This window comes from Pangasianodon hypophthalmus, chromosome 12 (assembly GCF_027358585.1).
Source record: "Pangasianodon hypophthalmus isolate fPanHyp1 chromosome 12, fPanHyp1.pri, whole genome shotgun sequence".
NCBI classification, from domain to species: domain Eukaryota; kingdom Metazoa; phylum Chordata; class Actinopteri; order Siluriformes; family Pangasiidae; genus Pangasianodon; species Pangasianodon hypophthalmus.
In genome coordinates, this window is record NC_069721.1 from 1,641,085 (window position 1) to 1,668,772 (window position 27,688).

General features: G+C 40.8%; 3 protein-coding genes across 5 annotated transcripts in view; 2 read left to right on the forward strand and 1 right to left on the reverse strand.

Annotated features, from left to right (window-relative positions):
• The window catches only part of kcnh4b (potassium voltage-gated channel, subfamily H (eag-related), member 4b), a 41,200-nt gene extending 28,882 nt beyond the window's left edge, over positions 1–12,318 (reverse strand). The window contains exons 1-4 of one of the 2 annotated variants that reach the window (XM_053238551.1): positions 11,438–12,318; positions 5,653–5,886; positions 2,792–2,923; positions 2,219–2,349 (exon numbers count right to left, since the gene is read on the reverse strand). In XM_053238551.1, coding sequence (XP_053094526.1) covers positions 2,219–2,349; positions 2,792–2,923; positions 5,653–5,886; positions 11,438–11,513 — 573 coding nt within the window. In that variant the 5' untranslated portion in view covers positions 11,514–12,318. The remainder of the gene's footprint in view (positions 1–2,218; positions 2,350–2,791; positions 2,924–5,652; positions 5,887–11,437) is intronic. The other variant, XM_026928444.3, reaches the window with a different exon arrangement.
• Positions 12,319–15,634: 3,316 nt separating this feature from the next.
• On the forward strand, positions 15,635–22,557 carry LOC113535328 (ras-related protein Rab-5C). The gene is made up of 6 exons (XM_026928572.3): positions 15,635–15,800; positions 16,445–16,666; positions 16,762–16,913; positions 21,069–21,191; positions 21,280–21,373; positions 21,819–22,557. The coding sequence occupies exons 2-6, from the start codon at positions 16,516–16,518 to the stop codon at positions 21,938–21,940; spliced, it is 642 nt and encodes a 213-aa protein (XP_026784373.1). The 5' UTR covers positions 15,635–15,800; positions 16,445–16,515; the 3' UTR covers positions 21,941–22,557.
• Positions 22,558–23,599: 1,042 nt separating this feature from the next.
• The window catches only part of drosha (drosha ribonuclease III), a 57,296-nt gene continuing 53,207 nt past the window's right edge, over positions 23,600–27,688 (forward strand). The window contains exons 1-3 of one of the 2 annotated variants that reach the window (XM_053238548.1): positions 23,600–23,896; positions 25,261–25,991; positions 27,555–27,688. The exon at positions 27,555–27,688 is cut by the window's right edge and continues 185 nt beyond it. In XM_053238548.1, coding sequence (XP_053094523.1) covers positions 25,261–25,991; positions 27,555–27,688 — 865 coding nt within the window. In that variant the 5' untranslated portion in view covers positions 23,600–23,896. Of the gene's footprint in view, positions 23,897–25,257; positions 25,992–27,554 lie in introns of both variants that reach the window. The other variant, XM_053238547.1, reaches the window with a different exon arrangement.

Genomic DNA, 27,688 nt, shown 5'->3' on the forward strand with positions numbered 1-27,688 from the left:
TCTGAGGTAAATGTTGCCATATGAAATTTCTTTTCTTAGTAATTTACCAATAAATATGAGGTAAATGTTAACATATGGAGTCTTTCACAGCTATTTGCCAACATATCTGAGGTAAATGCTTACATGGAGTCTTTTCTTATTAAATTTACAAACACATTTACATGAGGTAAATTTTGACATACAGAGTCTTTTCTTAGCTAATTACCATCAACTCTGAGGTAAATATTGTCAAATTGAGTCTTTTCTTTGCTATTTACCAACACATCTGAGGTAAATGTTGACATAAAGAGTCTTTATTTAGTAAATTACATACACATCTGTGATAAATGCTGACATACGGCGTCTTTCTTAGTAAATTATAAACACATTCGAGGTCAATTTTGACATACTTTTCTTAGCTATTTACCAACAGATTTCAGATTAAAACTGACAAATTGAGTCTTTTCTTAGCTATTTACTATCACATCTGAGGTAAATGTTGACAAATTGAATCTTTTCTTAGCTATTTACCAACACATCTGAGGAAAATATTGACATATGGAGTCTTTTCTTAGTAATTTACCAACAAATCTGAGGTAAATATTGACATATGGAGTCTTTTCTTAGTAATTTACCAACAAATCTGAGGTAAATATTGACATACAGAGTCTTTTCTTAGTAATTTACCAGCACATCTGAGGTAAATGTTGATGCATGGAGTCTTTTCTTAGCAATTTATCAACGCATCTGAGGTAAATGTTGACATTCCTGCCTGTTCTGTCTCGTTTCCACTGACTCTGTTTGTATTGTCCCTGCTTTATGGATATCTGTGTGTCTCAGCGGTTTGTGTGGTGGATTAGCAACGGTACAGTTTATCACGCAGCTGTTCTGCCCTCGTGACCGTTGCTTACAATTACCACAGCTGCTGATGAGACGCGCAAATAGTGCATAATCTGTGTCCAACAAGGACATCTGTTAAATGACTGGATGCAGAGCAGAGATGAATGTGCTCCTGCTGAGGAGGTCATGATAAAAACTATTCAAATGTATTCCTAAACCAGGAAGTGTTTATTTATCTCGTTGTTTAAAAAAATTGTTGCCTAGCAACTCCCTAGCAACCTGAGGCTGAAACCTTAACTAAAAAAAAAACATTGCAATTATTTAAGAAAATCTCTTAAATTCCATCAGGTAGTGGATCTGATTCTGAATCTGTTTAATCGTTTTCATCAGATTCCTGAAGATCTACATTAGGGATCTTTTTTTGATTCTGATAAAGACCACTAGAATTGAATAGAGCCTTTCATGAGTAGATGAAGCCATTACATAATTAGATAAAAAAAATTGCTAAAATTAATTAATTAAGCCATTGGGAAATTTTTTTTTTCAGTGTTTGTAGATAAAACTATTTACTGTTGAAAAAGTTGAAGAAAAAAAAAAAACAGGAGAATAAAGTATCCTTCAGTGATAATGTTTATGTGATTAACTCATTTTCAACCAAAATTACAGATAGAATCTAATAATACTTATATTATCGTTTGTTTACATGCTAACATATCTGCTAACCTCCAGATTCCCAACTAGCGGCAACTAATTATCTTTAGATTGGTCACTCAATAACACGACAATCTAACTAATTTAGACTAACTACTCTATTAGCCATAGCAGCTATTAAGTTAGCGTATAGCAAGTTAGTTAATTTAACCTTAGAACATGTTTTGCAAATCTGCGAACACAAATGCAACTGTTAGCTATGAGACGAGTGAATTATTTTTATTTGTAAAACGACTCCTTATTGTGGAAACATTGATGGTGAACAGAATTATGGGACTTTTGAACGTAACACGAGATGCTGCCTTCAAATCTGTCCAAACGTGCCGCCTACCTAGGGTGCTAGCTAGCTGACTCCAACGGGAACACAATGATATTATCTAAATCGATAGTCAATAATGGAATAGAAACCTTTGCTAAGAGATTATCCAAAATCTGAGAGTCCATTTCAGAAAAAAAATGCTAACATGGAGATAAAAATAAAAGAAAACATCTACTTGTTGCTTGTCCATTTTCTTCACAGAATCATTAACTAGGCCGTGCTGAGAATATTGCTAACTATCCAAAACAAAAATGTGCTAGTATTAGTCAATTTTCCATCATCTTCTAAATGTTCTTGTATCATCTTTCGGAATGTGCTTGATGATATTTATTTGCTTATGCACGACATTATAAAGTAACTTGTACTCACGCCGCTGAGGTTGACATCGTTCTTTCCTCCACGTTTGAACTGGCTGGTGATTTGGCAGAGGACGGAGTGGCCACGCCTCCGAGCGGCAATGATCCGAGAGCTGCTGCTCTTCCTGCTCTGATGCTTATCATCTACACACAAAATACGCTGAACTCAGTGAATGTCAGCATGTTGTTTTCCTAAAACAGCGCAAGTGTTTTATACCTCTTATATCACTTACGTTATAGCAGCTAGAAACAGTTTTCCCTCACCAGACTCTCTTTTTTCTCTCTCTTGAAGTCAAAAATATGCAGCTTGTCATGTTACTGAGAAACCGCAAAACGTAAAATTCTCTGTTCTGAAGATGAAGATGAAAACTTAGGTGGAGACTCCTTCCATAGAGGTTATAAAAATATAAATGGTTTCTTACAAAAAACTTCACCATATCAATGTTTTTTTGTCTGTGATTTGTAGCTGCAACTACAGATTTTATAGAAAATTAATGACCTTCTGACCAATCAGAATCAAGAATTCAACAGCGCTATGATGTAATATACGTTTATTAATCATTGTGAGGTCAGAATCGGGCCGTACCATCTCTCCTGTTGCCGTGGTGGCTCTTTCCGTGCGAGTCCGTCACGTCTTTAAAGGAGAAAAGGAAAAGCACCATCTCTCCTTTCTCGTTCTTTATGGGAACGATATCCAGCAGACACCAGAACGACGTTCCTGTTACACAACACAACACAAAACAACACAACACACGGTAATGTATTACACCCCACACAGTGACTTTCAGTGGTGAGACGATAACACACTACACTCCTCCATCTTCTTCTTCCCTTTCCTGTGCTGAGTGCAGTGCGAAGTGTTTAATGTGCAGAGCTGACCAATCAGCAGCTTCGCTTTCTTTTTACTTTTTCTTTCTTTCTTTCTTTCTTTCTTCTTACACCCTGTCACTTCAACACAACAACTTCATTTTAATTTTTTCCCTCATCACTCCATCCCATTCAGCTCTGTACAGATGGTTTATGTGGCTTCTTTCTTTCTTTCTTTCTTTCTTTCTTTTTTCATCTTTCATTTCTCTATTCTTTCTTTCTTTCCTTTTTCATCTTTCATTTCTCTATTCTTTCTTTCTTTCTTTCCTTTTTCATCTTTCATTTCTCTATTCTTTCTTTCTTTCTTTCTTTCTTTCCTTCTTTCCTTTTTCATTTCTCTTTTCTTTCTTTCTTTTTTATCTTTCATTTCTTTCTTTCTTTCTTTCTTTCTTCTTATGCCACATCACTTCAACAACATTTTTTTTTAACTTCATTTAATTTTTTTCTTTTATCACTCCATCACATTCAGCTCTGTACAGATGGTTTATTTGGCTTCTTTCTTTCTTTCTTTCTTTCACTCCAGTAAGATGTGATACCGATTAAACCCAACACCTCCCTCTGAGTGCATGAAGAAGACATTGTCGTCCGGATTGAGAGAGAAAAATGGAGCGTGAGATTTCTGAAGATTTAGATGATAGGCAGACGGATCGGAGGAAGAAGACCTGTGACAGATGTTTGGATTGCTGAAGGAAAATGCTGGAGGGGAGAGGAGAGGAACAAACAGAGGATTAAGGGCTTTATGAGGTTCCTGGTACATGATGCTCACGGAGGAGAAAGCAGAGTACAGAGATTTCACCGTGTGGTGGGAAGAGATTCAGATTTAATAAAAGAAGTGGAGGAAGGGAATACAGACGCCGAATCCTGGATAAGCCGCAATAAAAACATCTCACTCCATACACATACTATATATATATATATATATATATATATATATATATATATATATATATATATATATATATATATATATATATAAAATGTTAGCATTATTAATCTTTTGTTCTTCTATAGAATTATAGAAGTATAGGCTTCGGATCTGACATGAGGCATAAAATACAGGAATAAAACAAGCTGTAATGAAACATACTTATCTGAAAGAAAGTATAATTATAATAATATGAGTATTAATATATATTAATAAGTATAGCAATCCCAATCTAACATTATGTATACATTATAACAGTATAATGAGCTGTAATAATGTACTGTTATCAGATTGTAGTGTAAGATCTGACATAAACTTTTATTATAATCAGGAGCTATAATGAGGTACAGCTGACTGAGCTAAAATAAAGTATAATTGTATACTTTATATACAATTACAAGTATATACGTTTAACTAGTATAGGAAAGTGTAGTGTAGATATCTGATCTAACAAAGTATAATAATAATAATAATAATAATAATAATAATAATAACAATGGAATATTCAAACTGTGGTGCAATCTAAAAAAGTACTACAAATACTACTACTGCTACTACTGCTACTATTAATACTACTATTATTAATGCTACTACTGCTTCTATTAATACTACTATTAATACTACGACTACTGCTACTACTATTACTATTAATACTACTACTACTAATACTACTATTAATAATACTTCTACTATTAATGCTACTACTGCTACTACTACTATTAATACTACTATTACTAATGCTACTACTATTAATACTACTATTAATACTGCTACTACTATTAATACTGCTATTAATAATGCTATACTATTAATACTACTGCTACTACTATTAATACTACTATTAATAATGCTACTACTATTAATACTACTGCTACTACTATTAATACAACTATTAATAATGCTACTACTATTAATAATGCTACTACTGCTACTACTATTAATACAACTATTAATAATGCTACTACTATTAATAATGCTACTACTGCTACTACTATTAATACTACTATTAATAATGCTACTACTATTAATAATGCTACTACTGCTACTACTATTAATACTACTATTAATACTGCTATTAACAATGCTATACTATTAATAATGCTACTACTATTAATACTACTACTACTGCTGCTACTATTACTACTATTAATAATGCTACTACTATTAATACTACTACTACTACTACGACTATTAATACTACTATTATTACTTCTATTAGTAATGCTACTACTATTAATACTACTACTACTGCTACTACTGCTACTATTAATACTACTATTATTACTACTATTAATAATGCTACTACAACTATTTATTATAATATAGCATTTATTACTATCTATCTATCTATCTTTCTATCTATCTACACACACACACACACACACACACACACATATATATATATATATATATATATATATATATATATATATATATATGATAATAATAATAATAATAATAATATATTCAGATTTCTCTCTCCACCTCTGTGTGCCATTAAGTGTAACGTATAATAATTACAATATTACTATATTATTGTTTATATGATGTATAGTAAAGTCTATAAGCATACGTAAAGCCCAGGTGTACTAGTACGCCAGTACGTTATCTGTTTATATCTCCACAATCCATCTCAGTCATATTTGAAGTCTCACCGTCTTTCTTGTAGAACTGGACCTCGGCCTGGTACTCCTCTTTACTCTCCAGCGCTTTCTCCATGCCCTGGGCCACCTGCTCGCTCGTCCCGGAGCCGTACAGGAAGCGACAGCTGCAGTTCTTCTGCATTACTTCTGTCCTGGCGAAGCCCGTCAGCTCGCAGAACCCATCCGAGCAGTAAACAATGGGGTAACCACGGTGACCCTGAGCGTTCCCCAACAGAAAGTTGCTGTCTGCAGAGAGAGAGAGAGAGAGAGAGAGAGAGAGAGAGAGAGAGAGAAACACTTTGTTCAACTGAACATCATTTAGGGCCGTTTCGGAGTCGGTGACTTAAGACTAAATGTTACGCCAATATTTATGTGTTAAAGTTACTCATATTCAGTGTTAGGTCTCACACGCACACACACACACACACACACACTTTTAAGCAGATTTTATGAGCTCCTCATTCAGATTATTAAAATCACCTTCATGTAGTTCACAGTTTTCTCTCAGTTTTCCAGATTATTCTTGATTAGAAGTCTCCAAGAACACAAACACTCGCTTTAAAAATTGGGAAATAGAAAATACAGACTGAAGAAACAGATCAATGAAATGCGATGTAACATAAAAGAAAGAGAAAAATAAAAAATAAAACGACTAATCTGATGATATATGAATGAGAAGATGGCGAGCATTGAAATCATATATTGAAATATTGAAATTTGGAGTATTTTGAGCTGTCTGATGTTTTGAATTAATAAAATAATGGCAGTGTTTTTGTTAATTCAATGCTCTCTCTCCCGTAAAGAAAGCGCTCCCATGTTTTGAAGGATAAGCTCAGTGACCACTCATCCGCTACACTTGCAGCTCACTTGAATTGACTTCATAATTTTATCCATAAAAAGGCAGTTCTCGAGAGAACGGTGCCTCTGAGTAACGATTACGCAGATGTCTCTGAGTAAGCGCGTCAGGAATGGGTAGTAGAGGCGGATTGCAAGTGCAGGACCACGTTTATTTACAGTGAAACAAATGAAACACAAAGACGATGAAACATGAACCAGTAATAACGAGGCTAGACAACATGAACGCGATACGCAGACAGGTGACGGCGGCTAAAGACCGACAAGGAGTGCCATGCAACGTGTGACTTAAATACCCGTGATAATTAGACAACAATGTGATTCAGGTGCTCGTGGTCATGTGACTGATGGGTGACGACAAATCGAGATGATTTCACGCAAGAAAGATGAGCTTAACTCTGAGAGAACGTTCAGAATCAAGCGTTACTGAGACACGCCTCATGCAACGCTCATGTCACTTCCGAATGGTACCAATATTCAGCCCCAAATTTAGCCACATTTCCAATCTGATTCTTTCTCCTGTCACACTGAGGGACACGTTAACGCGGTTACAGAGTGATTCGGAAGCTCGATGCCTTCGCTTCACTCGTCATGAATCCTCCCTTGACTTTTAGCCAGAAAGCAGCCCGAGTGTAAAATGTAGGGTTTAAAATGCACTCCCGTTCTCTTCCTGTAGGTTTGACTGATGCTGAGTGACAAGCTAAAGTGGATACTCCATGATTAAGAATCTGGAGGCGCTCCATTCACACATACGCCCTTCACTCTTCCTAATTGGCGATGCTTAGCGAAAAAGAAAAAAAAGGCCCAAATTTAGCTAAGGTCCCAATCTGGCCTCGCTCTCCTGCCATTCTGAGGGACACTAAGTGACACGTGAAGCTGTTAGTCAGTGCTAGCAATGGAGGCAAATTGGTATCTATCAACTAAACTGTCCAGAAATTAATCACATGATTAATCATATGAACCAAAAAAAAAAAAGGGGGAACATGTTGTCATGTCAGAAAAAAAAAGCAATGTTTCTGCAAGTTTTAGGAAAGTTATCAAGTCCCTAGCCCAGGTACAGCCTACAGCCACGTCCTGGTCATGTGACCTAACAATCAAGTGTGGTCACATGTGCTTCCTCCAACAAACGCTTAGAATAACGATCAGAACAATCAGTGTGTCTTAAAATGAGGTGTGGGTGGTATGTGTTTAGTAACTCATCACTCGTTATATTACTTAACACACGTATGGCTGGAAAACTAGTCCTGTCCAAATATTACTTAAGATCCGTGTTATCCGTATCATTGTTGCCTTGCAATGGATTCCAATCTTTTATCATCTCCACAGCTCAGGTAGATATTAATGTTTTTCCTCCTAGTTTAAGTCCTGAGCTCAGTTATGACACATCCGCACACGCAACCTTTCCTCCCCGATCAATGATGATGACATTTTGCATCCTGAAAGCAGCTCGACTCGGATGTTTTAACTGCACGCTCGCACCTCTAGTCATTAAAACGACTCGGCTATCGCTTTGGGAGATAGAAAGTGACATGTTAAAGTTGTTATTGTGTGATTTAGGAAGCTCAGGGTGCTTCGACTTTGCTTACAGCTGATCTCCTGGCAACTAGATGAAGCTATTTTGAGCTGCGCAGAGACTCCCGCTGCTGCAAGGAAGGATGTTGCTCTGCCTTGAGTGTGCATGTGTGTGTGTGTGTGTGTGTGTGTGTGTGTGTGTGTGCAGCTGTCTTTGTGAGAAGCGAACACACAGGCAGAGCCAGAAGCAGATGCCAGCTTTCCTTCTTCATTTATCTGCGCCTACAGTTGCACTTTCAAAGGAAACATTGTGAGAAATGGTTTTGGCTTATTAACTTCAACAGCGAGAATAAAGAGAGGCAGGTGACGGAATAAATGTTTATAGCTGCTGTAACACGAGTGAGCGTCTGACCAGCCTCGCGTTTTTTTTCTCTCTCTCTCTCTTGGTTTTAACAAGACAAAAAAGCAGCTCGTCATGTTACCGAGAAACCGCAAAGCCCAAACTCATCTGTCCTGAAGATGACTGACTGAAAATCTAAAACTGTAGCATTACCTTACCAGCATTACCTCTGACACTGGAGACTCCTTCCATAAAAGTTCAGTAAACATCTCCTTACAGATATCAAGTGATTAAACACGTTTTTGAATCTGTTTTTGTGGAGCGTCTGCTGTACAAGTCCCTGTGAATGAGCTGTTGCTATAGAAACGATAACGCATTAGAACATTAATATAAACCTGTGATTTGCAGCTGCACTACTGTCAGGACTAGATAGATAGATAGATAGATAGATAGATAGATAGACAGACACCCATCCACCCTAACCCCACTTCAACACCTTACTTCAACACTTCTCGTGTTCATGTGTTACCATTAATGTACATGACGTTGCATAAAGTTATTCATTTTGCTACATATTTATTCGGCATCTTTTTTCTTTCTGTCTTTCTTTCTTTCTTTCTTTCTTTTTCCACTTTATGTCTTGATCAATTCCTAGTTCTCCTGCTCTGTTGTATGTTGCGCTGGCAATACAAAATATTTTTAGATTTTATTTATATATTTAACCCATGCCAATAAAGCACAAATTGAATTGAATTAGATAGATAGATAGATAGATAGATAGATAGATAGATAGATAGATGTGATTAAACAGTATTGTGGAGGAGTGCTGTTGTGTAAAATGAGCACAAACACTGCTGTCACCTGACAACCGCTCCCACGAGCCCACCTCACAGGTACACAAACAACATGAGGAAGATACAGTTAGTGAGAGAGAGAGAGAGAGAGAGAGAGAGAAAGAGGGAGAGAGTACGAGGGAGAGAGAGAGAGAGGGTCCTGTTTGCACCCGGTTTTGTTTTAACAGTAATCTCACGTGGCCTTTTCACGTGTCTCGAATGCATCTATGCTGAACAAGCATATTGACTGTAGCAGGGTTGCCAAATCTGCCAAAAGCCACCCAATGCCATGTCAAAACCAAACCCATTAATACTAATATTAATATTAATACTAAGACTAACCAATACCAAAATTTATTTATCATTCATTTATATTATATTTAGCATTTGGACACATGCTAAGCTTAACCTTCACCGAAAAGCACAACAGCAAATTCAGATTACCTCAAAACAGAAAGGGGCGGTCCTTACTGGACATGCTTGCTGCTGATTGGACGTGGCATATGACTATCACAAGGGAAAAGACCTGACTTTTTCAGGCTGTTATCTAGTTACGTTATGACGAGAATTCTTTCTTCGGCTTTGCGTAGGCGGCTTTTCAGCGTTCGCACAAAGGAATGCATCCCATTGCATTTTTTTTTTTTATGTGTTTTGGTACTCGTTGATTTTCATACAGATGCTGATACAAATAATGAATAACCGTCTGAGTATTAATCAATCACAGGACATTTTATTGAGCTTTGTTTATGTTAGCTGTTGTCGTACGCTGCTAGCGGTGAACTCCTCGTGCGGAGTTTTGGGTTTAAGATGTTTATGTGTAAGATTTTACGTTACAGTCTCAGTGCTCGCTGAACCGAAGTGCTCTCACATACGAAAGTTTCTCTACGCGCTGCTCTGCGCTCGTGAAAAGCTTTGCGTACGCACAATTCATGAACACCTCATAAGAATTCACGAATGAAATCTTGCGTATGAATAGGAATGATTGCACGCCGTAGCCAATCAGCAACCAGCAAGTCATCTTCGATAAGGACCTCCCCTTTCCATTTCGTGTTAAAGTTCATGTCTCTCTGATTTTGCTCTAGTGCGTTCACATTTGTTGTGTTTTTGATTTGCTGTTGGGTTTGTGGTTAACATTCTAGTGAAGAAACTGGGTGTGAAAACTGCAAAAACTCAGAAATTATCGTTAATGTCCGTAGTGTGGGTCAAAACACAGTCAGACAAAGTTATTTTAGGAAAGATAATAAACGACAGTTAGAAAGAAAATGAGAAACAGAAAAGCCAAGGCTCAGAAGTGCACAAAACAGTTGAAAAGACTTCGCGAAGAGACAAATGCTGCCTCCTTGGAAGATCGCAGGTACGAGATTGGAGGTTGTGATTACGATGTAGCGTTGTGATTACGAGTTTCTAAGTTGCAGTTACGACGTTGTGGTTCGAGGGTGCTCACCTGGTAATTGCGATAATTTTGACAGCAATGCAAACAACAGAGTGTACACAGAAGAACTACTCACTGAGATAACATAGTACAGGTGTACACAATCAGGTAACACAGCAAAGACAGGGCAGGGGCGGAGTTACTGCTTCCACTTCGAAGTAGATGTATTTGAAACATGTTACTGAGTGGGGTCAGGGGCTCAAGTTCCACGCTGCAGTCTGGTGGATTATCCATCTTCAGATGCACATGGATAGCTATAGCGCTAACTAACATCTGGAACATCTGTGAAAGCACCATGCAAAGAAGCGTAAACTCCTCCGTCCTGAAGATGTCGGAAAACTTCAAGTCACAGCTTCACCTCTGACTGACGCTGGAGACTCCTTCCACAAATTTGAAATAAATAAATGTCTCCTCAGATAATATCAACAATTATTTTTTAATCTGTTTACGTTAAACGTCCCTGCGAACGAGCGGTTACTATAGAAACCATAACGTATTAGAACGAGCGCTTTAATATAAACCTGCGCTACTGTCATCTTCTGACCAATCACAATCCAGAATTCAGTTCAGTGTTTTTTTTTATGAAGTTCTACAGGAAATGAGACACTAGTCGTAAACTGAATCATTTATTTATTTTCAATTATTGTTATTATTTTTTTTAAATATACTATATATATGTTATAATATGCAAATTTTATGCAAATCATCAAACCAGCTGCTTTCACAATAGTGCACTCTCAGTGAGAGCGATTTGAAAGTAATTACCAGGTGTGTGTGTGTGTGTGTGTGTGTGTGTGTGTGTGTGTGTGTGTGTGAGAGACTCACGGGTGCCGTCGAAGCGAGTGGCGATGGTGTCCAGGAAAGTGTTTTGTGGGGCGAGGAGCCCCTTCATCACCGGCATGGTGGAGACACACGACCTGTCTGTCTTCCTGTCAGTGTGTCTCAGTCTCTCGGTGTCTCTCTGTCTGTCTGTCTGTCCGTCTGTCTGTCTTTCCCCCCTTTTCGCTCCTCACTCCATCCTCTGAGTCGAGGGCACCGGATTGGACTGAACTACCCCATGGGGTAAAAAATAAAGGAGGGATTCCCCTCGTTTCTGTTCGAACTGTTTCTTCCTCTCGTTCTCTCTTCCTCCTCTCCCCTTTCTTCCTGGAGAAATAGAGTGAGTTCTCAGAATTACTCCGATCTTCAATCCATCCTTCTGTCCTCCTTTGTGTCCTTTATCAGTTTCCCTCGTTTTTTTTGTCCTTGTCCTCTTTCTCTGCACCGTTCGCTCTGTCGTTTATCCGCTCGAGGTGTGGTGTCTCTGTGTGCGTCTTTACACCTCACTGCCTCACTGCTCCACTTCCCTCTGCTACTCTCTCTCTCTCTCTCTCTCCCTCCCTCCTTCTATTGCTCCTTTTCGCTCTCCCTCTCCTTCATCTCTCTTCCACTCTCTTTCTCTGTCTCTCTCTGTTTCTTTCCCTCTATGTCTCTCTCTCTTTCTCTGTCTTTGTCCCTCTTACTGTCTCTCTCTCTCTCATTCATTGTCTCTCTATCACATCTTCTCTCGCTCCCTCTGTCTGACCTTCTCTGTCTCTTCCTCCCTCTTTCTAACTTTTTCTCCCTCGCTTTCTTCTTTTTTCCTATCTCTCTCTCCCTCCCTCTGTCTCTGTCTCCTTCTCTTTCCCACTATGCCTGTCCCTCTTACTGTCTGTCTCTCTCCCCTCTTTCTATTGCTCCCTTTCTCCCTACCTCTCTTTTCTTCTTCTGTCTCTCTCTCTCTCTCTCCCTCTCTCTCTTCTTCTGTCTCTCCCTTGCCCTCCCTCCATTGCTTCTTCTCTCCCTTCCACTCTCTTTTTCTGTCTATCTGTCTCTCTTTCCCACCTTCTATCTCTCACACCCTCTATTTCTTTCTCTCTTTCTCCTTTCCTCACTCTATCATTCTCTCTCTCTCTCTCATGCTCTCTTTCTTTCTCTCTCTGTCTATCTCTCTCTCTCTTTCTCTCTGTCGGTGTAGTTTTCAGCAGTTACAGTTTCACCAAAACACAAAGACATTTTATACAAATAAAAAATGCAAAAAAAAAAAAAAAAAAATCATCACAGAGTGCAAAGGTCAATCAGAACTGTGTGTGTGTGTGTGTGTGTGTGTGTGTGTGTGTGTCACTCTATCACTCATTGTGCCTCACACTGTGCTGCCAGAGCAGTGCTCTGCTTCTGCTCAGCATGTGTGTGTGAGAGAGAACGATCCCCACACACACACACACACACACACACACATTGTACTCTTGCACAGATATTTCCACTGGATTGCATTGCGATATAACTCAATTCTTTGCTCTAAGCACATGTTGCTGTTAAAGTGCGCCTTTTGTTTGGATTTCGTAAAAATGTTATATCTGTGTAATAATCTGCACCACTCGTTTATTAACTCTGTCTCTCCCTCTTTTCGTCACTCTCTCGTTCCTGGCTCTATTCTACTCGACTGTCTTTCTATCACTGATGTTTCTCGCTTTCTCTTTGTCTCCATCTTTTATATCTCTTTTTTCATCTGTGATGCTCCAAGTGTGTGTGTGTGTGTGTGTGTGTTCTGCAGAACTGAACCGAAGTGCTTGCACGGAAACTCACACACACACACACACACACACACACACGTTCACGGCGGCGACGGTGTCCTTGACGACCTTGTTCCCCCAGTGTCTCTCTCTGTGTGTGCGTGTGTGTGTGTGCGCGTGTGTGTGATTTACCTCCCACTGTTGTAGGTGTGTCACGCAGTTCCAAATGAAAGACTTGTGCCATATTAATGCACAATTATGTAAATGAGATGCGCAGCACATTAAATATTGAGAAGTCCTTCAGACGAACACATCAGCGGAGGTTATTAAGAGTCCTGAGTTCGGGATGAAGAGGACGTTTAGCTTCGTTTCCTCACACTGCGTACCGAACACACTCAACACACCATGTCACGTTTCATACTTATTCATTAATATGCATTTATTCATGTGTGTGTGTGTGTGTGTGTGTGTGTGTGTGTGTGAGTAAACACTCAGTCTCTTACACACACAGGACATTCATACTACACTTTTTTATTACTCACTCTTGGTTATCCTGCAAACTCGAAACTTCGGAAAGTTCTGAGTCGGAGTTGTGTGTTTTTTGTGGGGGTTTTTTGCGTGTGTTGTTTTTTTTTAATTCAATCTTTCAGTGTTTTAATTCAAAATTTGTCTATTGAAATTAAAACCCCCAAACTCTCAGGATTTACATTAAAAGCCTAACTAGCTAGCTGAAAACTAGCTTAGCTAATGTTCAACACACACATGGTAGACAACGCACGCACAAGCTGGTGTCAGGGATTCTTGTAACTTTTAAGGTAATAAAATAAAGTTTTCACGATCGTTTACATTTGAAATGTGTGTTAGGGGGAAAATATGGTGACATTTTCACGGCTGTGTTACATGCGCTGTTCCTTTCGGAGCACAGAGAGGAAACACCAGTAGGCTAACTGTCCTCGCTACTGTGTGTGGGTTTTGGGATAGACTGATTTCATCAGCTTCAAAATGCAGATCTGGGGATTTAAACGAGCGGCAAACTGCCAAGTTGCTAAATTTACTCTTGGTTTCTGTTGCAAGTGTAAGGGTTTAGATTAGTGTTAGCAACCTGAACCCTTACAGTTACAGCAAATTAGCACCCTCGGGTTAGCGACTCCTGTGTACTTGATGTCTTTTCAGGAAAGTAGCACACCAAATTCCCAAGCTGTATTGCATAAGACAGGCTTCTCGAGGCTTGCTTGTGCTAGCAAATTTAGCAGATGTAATTTTTTTTGCCTTTGTCTGAACACACAGAGCCACCAGAATAGAATTGACGACGTCAGGCCTGTGGAGAAAATGGGGCACCGCTAAAAATATTAGCCCACTTCCACAGAGCAGAGAGCAGAGCACAAAAACATGGCAGTGGACACGGACGGCTCAGAATACACTCTTTATAAAAACCTGAAACACAGAGTGTGTCCCAGAACCTGAGGGAAAAGTCCAACTGTGGCTCTTCAGAGAGTTCGCGCTCACGCTCTGTGCTAGGCTAAAGACATCTCTCCTCTATGCACTGGTCCTTATTTATCTTTATATAGTTACTTTTATTAACTTTATGTATGTGATAATGTAATAATAAACACACAACATTTGCACAATGTTTTATATTATAAAATAGTATAATATAATAGTTTTTTTTAATTAAATGTGTAAAAGGGCGCAGTAAAAGTTCAGCGTTTGAATCTGGCGCCATCTTGTGGAGAAACATCCTAACTACGTGAAGGAACCGGAAGTGACGCATTCATTCTTATTACGTGATTAAATCCGCTGAAAAAAAGTTGCTACACTTTCATAATTGTGATTCTGATTATAATTATGAATTTGTAAATGAATAATTATCCTGATAACATTGAGTTACTGCAACAGAAATATATAAATATACCGTATTCAGTCAACATTAGCTAATAACACACCTTTAGATTGTTTGTATTCTTTTTAATAAATTAGGAAAAATAAAAGCTTGATAAATCGAGATATTATTATTATTATTTTTTTAGATAATTTGCAAAATCATACATTAATAATTTTTTTTTGTCTAGGAATGTAAAATATTTCTGTACGTTATTTTATTTGTGCCATAAAATGCTAATGCTAAGTCCAAATGCTAAGTGAGCAAACTTTTAGCTGTTTTCTGTCCATAAAATACGATTACGCTTATTAAAAGTGCCGTTTATTTGTTTGTTTTTCATCGCAGCCGTTACCAGGATACAGCATACGTGCTCTCGTTCCGTAATTTACATTGGCTCGTACTGATTGGCTAGCTCACAGTTTACCCGAGTTACCCGGATCCGGAAGTAGGTCAGAAGAGAAGGCCAAAACAAGGGGTTTCTTTTCCCACCTGTTTTTCGGGAAACCCCGCCCCTCTTTCATGATTGGGTAATCCTGTCCGTCTTCTGCGCTTGGATTGGTTTGTACTTTGTATTGTCGCGTTTGGGTGTGAACCTAGCCAATGGTAACGTAGGAGGCGGGGTTTGTGTGAATACGGGTGAGCAGAAACACCGGGGGGGAAAAAAACTGTCATGTTTTGACAAGGAAACAAGTGAAAGAGAAAAGTCCGACATCTTGCAGTGTGAATATTAACAAACGCAATTCGTCCATCTTCACTTAAACTGAAAATAAGCGCTAAGGTGAGTGTCTTACAGCTTGTGCTGTCTTTTGCTAAATTGAGTTTAACCTAGCTAGCCTGTTAGCTAACATTAGCTATGCTAACTACTAGCCTATGAGTTAGCGCTCCGTCTGAACTTTAATAACATTCATAAACTTCTAATAAAATGAGCAGATTATATTGAAATTAAACATTTATTGAGTAAAATGTAAATGTGATGCCAGCTATGCCTCAGATATATGTCACTGGCTAAGACAGCAAAGCTAGCTAGAGCGCTAACTAGCACTAAAACAACAACAAGCTTGTTTAATTAGCGCTTAAAAGTTTAGTCGAGGAGGCGCCCCCCGGAAATTACGTCACTTGGTGGTGGGTTTATCATAGTGATCATGTCTCAGAGTAGCGTGTGAGTGGAAGAGTTGAATTTTTAACACTTTATCAGCTTTTCTCACTTCCCCAATCCTGTGTAGAACCAGGGCTGTGCTGATGTATCGCTCGGACGGTATACCGCGATCCGGAAGCCTGAACTTGTGTTAACGCCGATAGTAACTAGAAACGGATAAAAAGTATACTGTCAGTCTGTAGTAAATAAGAGGTTGTGTAGGTGTCCTGAGAGAGAGAGAGAGAAAGAGAGAGCTCTGCTGCAGTCAGCTCGTCTTGTTGTTCCAGACTGATCCCGCCTTCTCGTCCTGTTCCTGTCTGAGCGTCTGGACTCGGATCCACAGCGTCAGCGCGGCGTCATGGCGGGTCGACCCAACGGGCCGGCCGCGGGGAACAAGATTTGCCAGTTTAAGCTGGTTCTGCTGGGCGAGTCGGCCGTGGGGAAGTCCAGTCTGGTCCTGCGCTTCGTCAAGGGCCAGTTCCACGAGTACCAGGAGAGCACCATCGGAGGTTCTCGCCCGCTGACCGCTTCTGCTCTTATCACCTGTAGCACTGCGTCCAGGTGATTAATGGACTAATCCCGACTCTCGTTGTTTTGTGTCTAGCGGCGTTCCTCACACAGACCGTGTGCCTGGACGACACGACAGTCAAGTTTGAGATTTGGGACACAGCCGGACAGGAGCGCTACCACAGCCTGGCCCCCATGTACTACAGAGGAGCTCAGGCGGCCATCATCGTCTACGACATCACTAACACTGTGAGAGGACATTCACTCATCCACTCACTCATCCATTCACTCATCCACTCACTCATCCATTCATTCACTCTCTCACTCATCCATTCACTCATCCACTCACTCATTCACTCACTCATCCACTCACTCATTCACTCACTCATCCACTCACTCACTCATCCACTCACTCATTCACTCTCTCACTCACTCTCTCACTTACTCATCCACTCACTCACTCATCCACTCACTCACTCATTCACTCATCCACTCACTCATTCACTCACTCACTCACTCATCCACTCACTCATCCACTCTCTCACTCACTCTCTCACTCACTCACTCATCCACTCACTCATCCATTCACTCTCTCATTCACTCTCTCACTCACTCTCTCACTTACTCATCCACTCACTCTCTCACTCACTCTCTCATTCACTCACTCACTCATCCACTCACTCTCTCACTCACTCATTCACTCTCTCACTCACTCATTCACTCTCTCACTCACTCATTCACTCTCTCACTCACTCACTCATTCACTCTCTCATTCACTCACTCATTCACTCACTCATTCACTGTCTCACTCTCTCACTCATTCACTCTCTCACTCACTCATTCACTCTCTCACTCACTCATTCTCACTCTCATTCACTCACTCACTCATTCACTCTCTCACTCACTCACTCTCTCATTCACTCTCTCACTCATTCACTCACTCATCCATTCACTCATCCATTCACTCATCCACTCACTCATCCACTCACTCATTCACTCACTCATCCACTCACTCATTCACTCACTCATCCACTCTCTCACTCACTCACTCATTCACTCACTCAATCATCCACTCACTCATCCACTCATTCACTCTCTCACTTACTCATCCACTCACTCACTCATCCACTCACTCACTCATTCACTCATCCACTCACTCATTCACTCACTCTCACTCATCCACTCACTCATCCATTCACTCATCCACTCACTCATCCATTCATTCACTCTCTCACTCACTCATCCATTCACTCATCCACTCACTCATTCACTCACTCATCCACTCACTCATTCACTCACTCATCCACTCATTCACTCACTCACTCATCCACTCACTCACTCATCCACTCACTCATCCACTCATTCACTCTCTCACTCACTCTCTCACTTACTCATCCACTCACTCACTCACTCACTCACTCACTCACTCATCCACTCACTCACTCACTCATCCACTCACTCATCCACTCTCTCACTCACTCTCTCACTCACTCACTCATCCATTCACTCTCTCATTCACTCTCTCACTCACTCTCTCACTTACTCATCCACTCACTCTCTCACTCACTCTCTTTCACTCACTCACTCATCCACTCACTCTCTCACTCACTCATTCACTCTCTCACTCACTCATTCACTCTCTCACTCACTCACTCATTCACTCTCTCATTCACTCACTCATTCACTCACTCATTCACTCACTCATTCACTGTCTCACTCTCTCACTCATTCACTCTCTCACTCACTCATTCACTCTCTCACTCACTCATTCTCACTCTCATTCACTCACTCACTCATTCACTCTCACTCACTCACTCACTCTCTCATTCACTCTCTCACTCATTCACTCACTCATCCATTCACTCATCCATTCACTCATCCATTCACTCATCTACTCACTCATCCACTCACTCATTCACTCACTCATCCACTCACTCATTCACTCACTCATCCACTCTCTCACTCACTCACTCATTCACTCACTCACTCATCCACTCACTCATCCACTCATTCACTCTCTCACTTACTCATCCACTCACTCACTCATTCACTCATCCACTCACTCATTCACTCACTCTCACTCATCCACTCACTCATCCATTCACTCATCCACTCACTCATCCACTCACTCACTCTCTCACTCACTCATCCACTCACTCACTCATCCACTCACTCATCCATTCACTCTCTCACTCACTCATCCACTCACTCATCCATTCACTCATCCACTCACTCATCCACTCACTCATTCACTCTCTCACTCACTCTCTCACTTACTCATCCACTCACTCACTCATCCACTCACTCTCTCACTCACTCTCTCACTCACTCTCTCATTCACTCACTCACTCATCCACTCACTCATCCACTCATTCACTCTCTCACTTACTCATCCACTCACTCACTCATTCACTCATCCACTCACTCATTCACTCACTCTCACTCATCCACTCACTCATCCATTCACTCATCCACTCACTCATCCACTCACTCACTCTCTCACTCACTCATCCACTCACTCACTCATCCACTCACTCATCCATTCACTCTCTCACTCACTCATCCACTCACTCATCCATTCACTCATCCACTCACTCATCCACTCACTCATTCACTCTCTCACTCACTCTCTCACTTACTCATCCACTCACTCACTCATCCACTCACTCTCTCACTCACTCTCTCACTCACTCTCTCATTCACTCACTCACTCATCCACTCACTCACTCATTCACTCACTCATTCACTCTCTCACTCACTCATTCACTCACTCATTCACTCTCTCACTCACTCATTCATTCACTCACTCATTCACTCACTCATTCACTGTCTCACTCTCTCACTCATTCACTCTCTCACTCACTCATTCTCTCACTCTCATTCACTCACTCACTCATTCACTCTCTCACTCACTCATTCACTCTCTCACTCATTCACTCTCTCACTCATTCACTCACTCACTCATTCACTCTCTCACTCACTCATTCACTCTCTCACTCATTCACTCTCTCACTCACTCATTCACTCTCTCACTCACTCATTCACTCTCTCACTCACTCATTCACTCACTCATTCTCTCTCTCACTCATTCACTCATTCACTCACTCATCCACTCACTCACTCACTCATTCACTCTCTCACTCATTCATTCACTCACTCATTCATTCACTCACTCATTCACTCTCTCACTCACTCATTCACTCACTCATTCATTCACTCACTCATTCACTCACTCTCTCACTCATTCACTCTCACTCATTCACTCTCTCACTCTCTCATTCACTCACTCACTCACTCTCTCATTCACTGTCTCACTCACTCATTCACTCACTCTCTCATTCACTCTCACTCATTCACTCTCACTCACTCCCTCTCTCTCTCTCTCTCTCTCTCTCTCTGCTTTATTGGTGTGACTAGTTTAAAAGTGTTGCCAAAGCAAATTAATATAAAAGTTGTATAGACAAACAATAACAACAAATAAAGGAGTAGAAAAATAATAATGAATAAACACTAAACGTGAATTAATATAAATGATATAGCTGTATAAAATATTATAATAGTGTTAGGATTAGATTAGATTGGATTAGATTAGATTAGTGTGTGTTGTATGATGGAGTGAATATGAGCAGAGCTGCCAGTCACACACTTCCTTCACTTTGTGCTCGGAGCTCAGAGAGACGTTTGAGATGAAGGCTGTGAATTTACGCTGATGTTCCTCTCTGATGTGGTTAAATTTCGGACGGATCCGAGTGAAGAGCGTCTCTGATTCTGCTTCCTGTAGCTCACAGTGATTACAGAGGCTCCGTTCTTCGGGTTTATAGCTTTTAGTGTGTCTTCCTTCTTCTTAACTTCTAAATTTTAAGTCTTAGTTCTTCTAAACTGTGATCACGTTCTCTGTATTTAGTCAGAATTTATCTCTCTTTCAGGTTCTTGTTCTTCAGATATTCAGCTAACTGGATTTGTGTGTTTAGTGTTTAGTTTGGTTTGGGATTTAATTTCATTTTTCCGCAGTTCAGTGTTCATGTTCTTTAAACATGTTTCAAATGTATTCATTCTGGATTTGGGTGTGTTTTTGGGTGCGTGTTTGGGTGTGTGTTTGGGGGTGTGTGTGTGTGTGTTTGGGTATGCATGTGGGTATGGGTGTGTGTTTGGGTGTGTGTTTGGTTGTGGGTTTGGGTGCGTGTTTGGGTGTGTGTTTGGGTATGTGTGTGCGTGTGTGTTTGGGTGTGTGTGGGTGTGTGTTTGGGTGTGTGTGGGTGTGTGTTTGGGTATGCGTGTGTGTTATTCTCTTACTCCCTTACTGACTCTCTTACTCAGTGTGTCTCTCACTTATACACTATTTCACTCACTCACTCAGACTCTCACTGTGTGTGTGTGTGTGTGCGCGTGTGTGTGTGTGTTCAGGAAACGTTTGTGCGAGCGAAGAATTGGGTAAACGAGCTGCAGAAACAGGCGAGTCCCAACATTGTCATCGCCCTGTCTGGGAACAAAGCTGACCTCGCTAACAAGAGAGCTGTCGATTTCCAGGTGTGTGTGCGTGTGTGAGTGTGTGTGTGTCAGTTGTGTTAGACTGACACACTGCCATTTTAACATTGTGTTGTGTGAACCGGAACAGGAAGCGCAGGCGTACGCTGATGATAACGGCCTGCTGTTCATGGAGACTTCGGCCAAAACCGCCATGAACGTCAACGAGATATTTATGGCTATTGGTAAGTTGAAACACACACACACACCCACACACACACACACCCACACACACACCCACACACCCACACACACACACCCACACACACACACCCACACAGTGTTAACTATTTTAGACAATTTTGCGTGCACACTTTGTTATTGCTGTTATTGCTGTACGTAGCATGTTTTTAATAGTATAACGACATCAAAGGGCGGAGCTTAAGTTAAATCTCATCAGCCAATCACAAACCTAGAAACTGTTAGCTTTTCAGTTTTGCGTTCACTCAAATAAAATCCGTACTCGACTCCCGCTATAGACACATGGTGCTACCTGATTGTTTGATTGGCTGATCAGATTTCGCTTTAGCTCCGCCCCCTTATCCGACGTGTCGGATCGGAGAATCTGATTGGCTGGAAGCCGCTTGCTGATGCTGATTTTCTCATTCCGTGCACTTCTCCGTCCTACAGCGAAGAAGCTGCCGAAGAACGAGCCTCAGGCTGGAGGAGGCGGGGCAAGTGGGCGGGGCCGAACCGGCGTGGACCTCCAAGACTCCGCCCACCAGAGCTCCACGGGCAAATGCTGCAACTGATTCACTGATTCACTGATTCTGGTAGCAAAGGGTCCAAACAGAGACGTGGAGATGAGCTGAAGATGAGCACCTGGCCTTTATGATGATGATGATGATGATGATGATTCCTTCAGAGATTATGTTTTTGATTATTTTTTTTTTCCTAAAGAAATCATATAAGCTAGCACTTCCTCTCTGTCTCTCTTTCACTTCCTGTCTGGTTTATCCATATTTTATGAAAATACTAACATGATTCGTGTCTCGAGGCTCGTTTTTAAAACACGATAAAACCGCTGTGAGGTTGTTTTGGTGGCGGGTGGTGCGTGTACCACTTTCCCCTCCTCCTCCTCCTCCTAATGTTATTTAGTTTTTGTCCTTTGTTTGTTGCATAACGATCTTAATGATGAGCTCACGGCGGGAATCTTACACCCAAATCATTTTGTACACGAGTGAGTATAGTTTTTACTGCAACGGTGGACATCATGGCATTATTATCGGGGTTCTGTGTGTGTGTGTGTGTGTGTGTGTGTGTGTGTGTGTGTGTGTGTGTGGATGAGCATTACCTCTGACACCTGAAGAAACATTTTTAACGTTGTGGTTTTTCAATCTGTAAAGCGGGAAATAAAAAAGGAGGGAAAGATCTGTGTGTAGTGTGCTTCCTCGGTTTGAAACACAGCCGCTTGAGCAGCATCTGCACTCCTCATTAAAAATTCCAGGAGCGATGAATATTCATGATTATGCAAATTTGAAGACACCTAAATAGAATAATATAGCAAGCTTAGCAAATCAGTCTCTAGTCGCGAGTTTGATATCGGTATCAGTCTCGAATGCCCTCGCCATTTTCTCACCGATTTATTGAACAGCGTCCTAACCTGTCCGAATATAACGTTACCATGACGACCACCATCTACTGTGATCTTCGTCACTAATGTTAGCTAGATTAGCTAGTGAGGTTAGCGTATAGGTTCTGCAACCAGAAGTTTCAAGGTAATTCCTCATTACAGTCAATAAAAGCAATGAAGGAGAACTTACGTCACAATAACAACATAATATCTTGAAATAATGAGATATTACATCAATAACTACATAATATCTTGAAATAATGAGATATTACGTCACAATAATGACTTAATATCTTGAAATAATGAGATATTACGTCAATAATGAAATAGTATATTGAAATAATGAGATATTACGTCACAATAATGACTTAATATCTTGAAATAATGAGATATTACGTCACAATAATGACTTAATATCTTGAAATAATGAGATTACGTCACAATAATTACGTAATATCTTGAAATAATGAGATATTACGTGAATAACTACATAATATCTTGAATATTGAGACATTAAGTCACAATAATGAGATATTAAGATATAATAACACAATATCTTGAGGTAGCGAGATAGTAGCTCGAAATAATGAGATAAAGTAACAACACACTACAATCCGTTTCAAACCACTCAAAAGCAGCTCTGCGTCCACGGCGCTATAGGAACGCGTTTATCACCACTTCGTGTTTCTAGGGGACGCGATTTAGCGACGGACACGCCCCCCTCAACGTCTATTGGCTGGTTTTGACAAGCTTCGATCTGATTGGCCAAACTCTGGTCCTTCTCTGTGACCGTGTCGACTTAAAAACCGCAGGCTGAGTCCCAAATGGTTCAGTTATTGGACATGTAGTGCCCTAGGGAGGGTGTAGAGGTGTTATTTTGCGCCCTGTCTAGGGCACCTATCGAGGGAATAGGGAGTGATTTGAGATGCGGATTTTGCTTTCGCGAGGACTTGTAGGAAACCGGATGCTCTGTAAGAGCTAACTGTTATCGCTGTATTTATATATAAAATAGTTACATGAATCTGTATGTAAAAAATTATATTACACAGTTTGTGCTCGTGCTGCTTCCGGTTCCACATCGATGAGGTTTGGTCCTGCTAGCACATTTAGCTTGATTAGCGGCTAGCGCGCGCAGGTAGGCACACACTCGGCTTTAACGGGGTTTTGTGTGTTTAGATAAATAATTAATATTTTTTCTGATTATCTGCTGACTCTGAGATGTCCCAAACATTAAAGTTTAACTTAATAAGAGCACTTAAACGGAGTACCGATGTTTATTAAGTGCTGTTTGTACACTGTTAGCCGGAGTTAACCTGCTGTCCTGGGTGCTTTGATAATAAAGTGCGCGTGCGTGTGCATGAATTTGCATGAATTTGCATAATTAATCATAAAAAGCCTCTTTTTATAAAAAGCTTCTTTCTCTTTTTATTCACTACCCCTGTGCACTATGTAGGATGCGAAATAAGTCCAACAGGGCAGCATTTGAGAATCTACTGGAAGTGTTCCAATAGTTTATGCACCCTATGTAGCACACTTGTTTCTCTCATCCTTGTTTCATGCACTATGTAGTGTACTACAAAGGGATTATGCACTCTATATCATGCCTTATATGTCCAATGGACAGCTTATGTCCACCCTACATAGTGCACTGTATGTCCCCTTGCATAAGTGCACTATATAGGGTGTGAACTAGTGACTTATGCCTCCTATGTAGTGCTATTTGGAATTCAGCACCCTAGTCCATTTATGTACACTACATAGGGCATGATATTATGACATGTGCACCCTATGTAGTGCGCTATATATATCCAATTGGAAGCTGTTTATAGGTTTCAGGACCCTATGCACCCTATGTAGTGCGCTATATATATCCAATTGGAAGCTGTTTATAGGTTTCAGGACCCTATGCACCCTATGTAGTGCGCTATATATATCCAATTGGAAGCTGTTTATAGGTTTCAGGACCCTATGCACCCTATGTAGTGCACTATATATATCCAATTGGAAGCTGTTTATGGGTTCAGGAACCTAGTGCATCTAGCTGTGCACTATGTAGGGTATGAAATAATGACTTATACACCCTACGTAGTGCACTCTTTGTCCAATAGGCAGCCATGTAAGCTTTCCCTATAGCAGTGCACTACAGTAGTATATGGAATAGGAGCTTATGTACCCTATGAAGTGCACTACATGGGTCCAACTACATATTAGAGTGTTCAGCAAAGTTCCTCACTCCTCAAACAAGTGCACTATGAAGGGCATATGCACCCTGTATAGTGTCTCATCTGTTCTCTAGTGCTGTTTGAGAATTGCTCCCTATAGTAGTGCCCTACATAGTGCACACTATGTCCAGTAGGGAATGTAGTTTCCTATGTAGTGAAGTGGACTGACTTCTGTGTACTACGTGGTGCACTACAAAGGATGAAATAATGACGTATTACAGAAATTACACACTGCTCTTTGTGTAATAGTCTTCGTCTTTTGGCCTCGTTTCAGAAGATGTCCTTTCATCCTGGACGTGGATGCCCACGAGGGCGCCCTCCCCCTCAGAATTACCCCCCTGTCCCCCTGCGTTTGCCCCCTCCTCAGTCCCTCGCGCCCTCCGTGCCCCCTCCCTACCCCTATGACCCCTCGACGCCCCACTGTTCCACCTACAGCCCTCAGTGCACCAACACCTACATGCCCAACATGCCGCCTCGTCCCGAATTCCCTCCCTACCCTGTCCCAGCGTCCTCCCAGGGCCCGCAGTGCCCCTTGCGCCCTCCTTTCCCACCCCCGCCTCTGCACCAGGGCTTCCCAGAACCCCCTAATTTCCCCCCGCCCCCTTTACCTGTCCCTGCAGGTGGCCCTGCCCCCTCTCAGGGCTCGTATCCTTACGTCCCGCCTCCTCCTCCTCCACCCTCGATGCCTCCTTCTGTACCCTTTCAGCCTCCCTACTCGATGAATTACCCCCCTCAGCCCCACTTACCCCCTCTACCTCCTAATTTCTACCCCCCCTCCGAATCCGGTTCCTTCAAGCCCATGGAGCATTTCCATCACTTCAAGACTGACAAGTCGCCCGAACGGCCACGGCGCCACAAAAGCTACGGGTACGGTGGGTACAGTGGGCACGGAGAGCGGCGGGAGCGAGGGCGGAGTCCGGACAGGAGACGACAGGAAGGAGGGCGGTACCGGTCGGAGAACGAGAGGGGCAGGACCCCCCCGAGACACCGGAGCCGAGAGCGCAGCAGGTGGGCGAGTCAACCGTTAATCGTTTAACCTGACGTTCACTCAGTTACTAAATCACATAGTACACGGAGCTGCGTTACTTTAACGTTACAATCGTAATGTCTCCCTAGATGCGTAATTGATTAGTTACAAAGCAAAGTAGATAAATGGCTAAACATGTTGCTTGACTGCATGCTTCCTTGCATACTAGCCTACATGAATACTTGCATTCTAGCCCACTCACATACTACACATGCTAGCGTATTTAAGAACAAGCCTAGTTGTGTACTGACATACACGCATTTCAACTGACGTGTGTGTGCATACTAACCTACTTGCACACTTTTAAACTATTTTTGTACTTTAATTTTAGTTTATTTGCATACTTCTATGCTAGCCTACTTGTATACTTCTAGCCTACCTGCATTCCAGCCTACTGCTTACTAGCCCACTTACACATTTGCATACTTGTGTTATAATCTACAATACTGCTATAAACTAAGTAAACTGAGTAATGTTATTGTGTAAAGTAACGTCATAATCTACAGTAATATTATTACTTACAATAACATTGTTACCTACAGTAACATCATAACCTACAGTAACGTTATTACTTACAATAACGTCGTTATCTACGGTAATGTTATAACCTGCAATAATGTTATGACCTATAGTAACAATAATTACATTAACGTTATAATGTATGGTAGCGATAATTACAGTAACATTATAAAAAAATGTAACGTTATAACGTACAGTAACATTATTACCTACAGTAACATTATTACTTACAATAACGTCGTTACCTACGGTAACGTTATTACCTGCAGGAATGTTATGACCAGCAATAATGTTATGACCTATAGTAACAATAATTACATTAACGTTATAATGTACAGTAGCGATAATTACAGTAACATTATAACCAACAGTAACGTTATAACGTACAGTAACATTGTTATCTACAGTAACATTGTTACCTACGGTAACGTTATTGCCTGCAGTAATGTTATTACTTGCAATAATGTTATGACCTATAGTAACAATAATTACATTAACATTATAACGTACAGTAACGTTATTATCTACAGTAACATTATAATGTGTCGTAACGATAATTACAGTAACGTTATAACTTGCAGTAACGTTATAACATATAGTAACGATATTACGCACAGTAACGTTATAACTTGCAGTAACGTTATAACATATAGTAACGATATTACGCACAGTAACGTTATAACGTACAGTAAAGTTATTATCTACAGTAACGTTATAACCTGCAGTAACGTTACAACGTATAGTAACAATATTACCTACAGTAGTTATAACGTACAGTAACGTTACAACGTATAGTAACAATATTACCTACAGTAGTTATAACGTACAGTAACGTTATCTACAGTAACGATGTAATGTACAGTAACGATAATTACAGTGATGTTATAACGTACAGTAATGTTATAACCTGCAGTAACGTTATAACATGTAGTAACGATAATTACAGTAATGTTATAACCCAGAGATCACAGCACATGCGTTGTGTCTTATATATGTATGTATTGTTACTGTTTGTCGTCGCTCAGGGAGCGCTACCGTCACCGGGACAGCAGAAGCTCTCCTCCATCGGACCGCCACAGGAAACGAGCCCGCAGCCGCTCAGGAAGCAGAGAGAGAAAACGTGGACGAATGGAGGAGGACCGGGAGAGGGAGAGAGAAA

Bases quoted from the DNA above. Each gene is read 5' to 3' on its own strand.
- LOC113535328 (XM_026928572.3), top strand. From the start codon at position 16,516: ATGGCGGGTCGACCCAACGGGCCGGCCGCGGGGAACAAGATTTGCCAG. The intron at 16,667-16,761 runs GTTCTCGCCCGC...TTTTGTGTCTAG, and splicing joins CCAGGAGAGCACCATCGGAG to CGGCGTTCCTCACACAGACC. The intron at 16,914-21,068 runs GTGAGAGGACAT...GTGTGTGTTCAG, and splicing joins TCTACGACATCACTAACACT to GAAACGTTTGTGCGAGCGAA.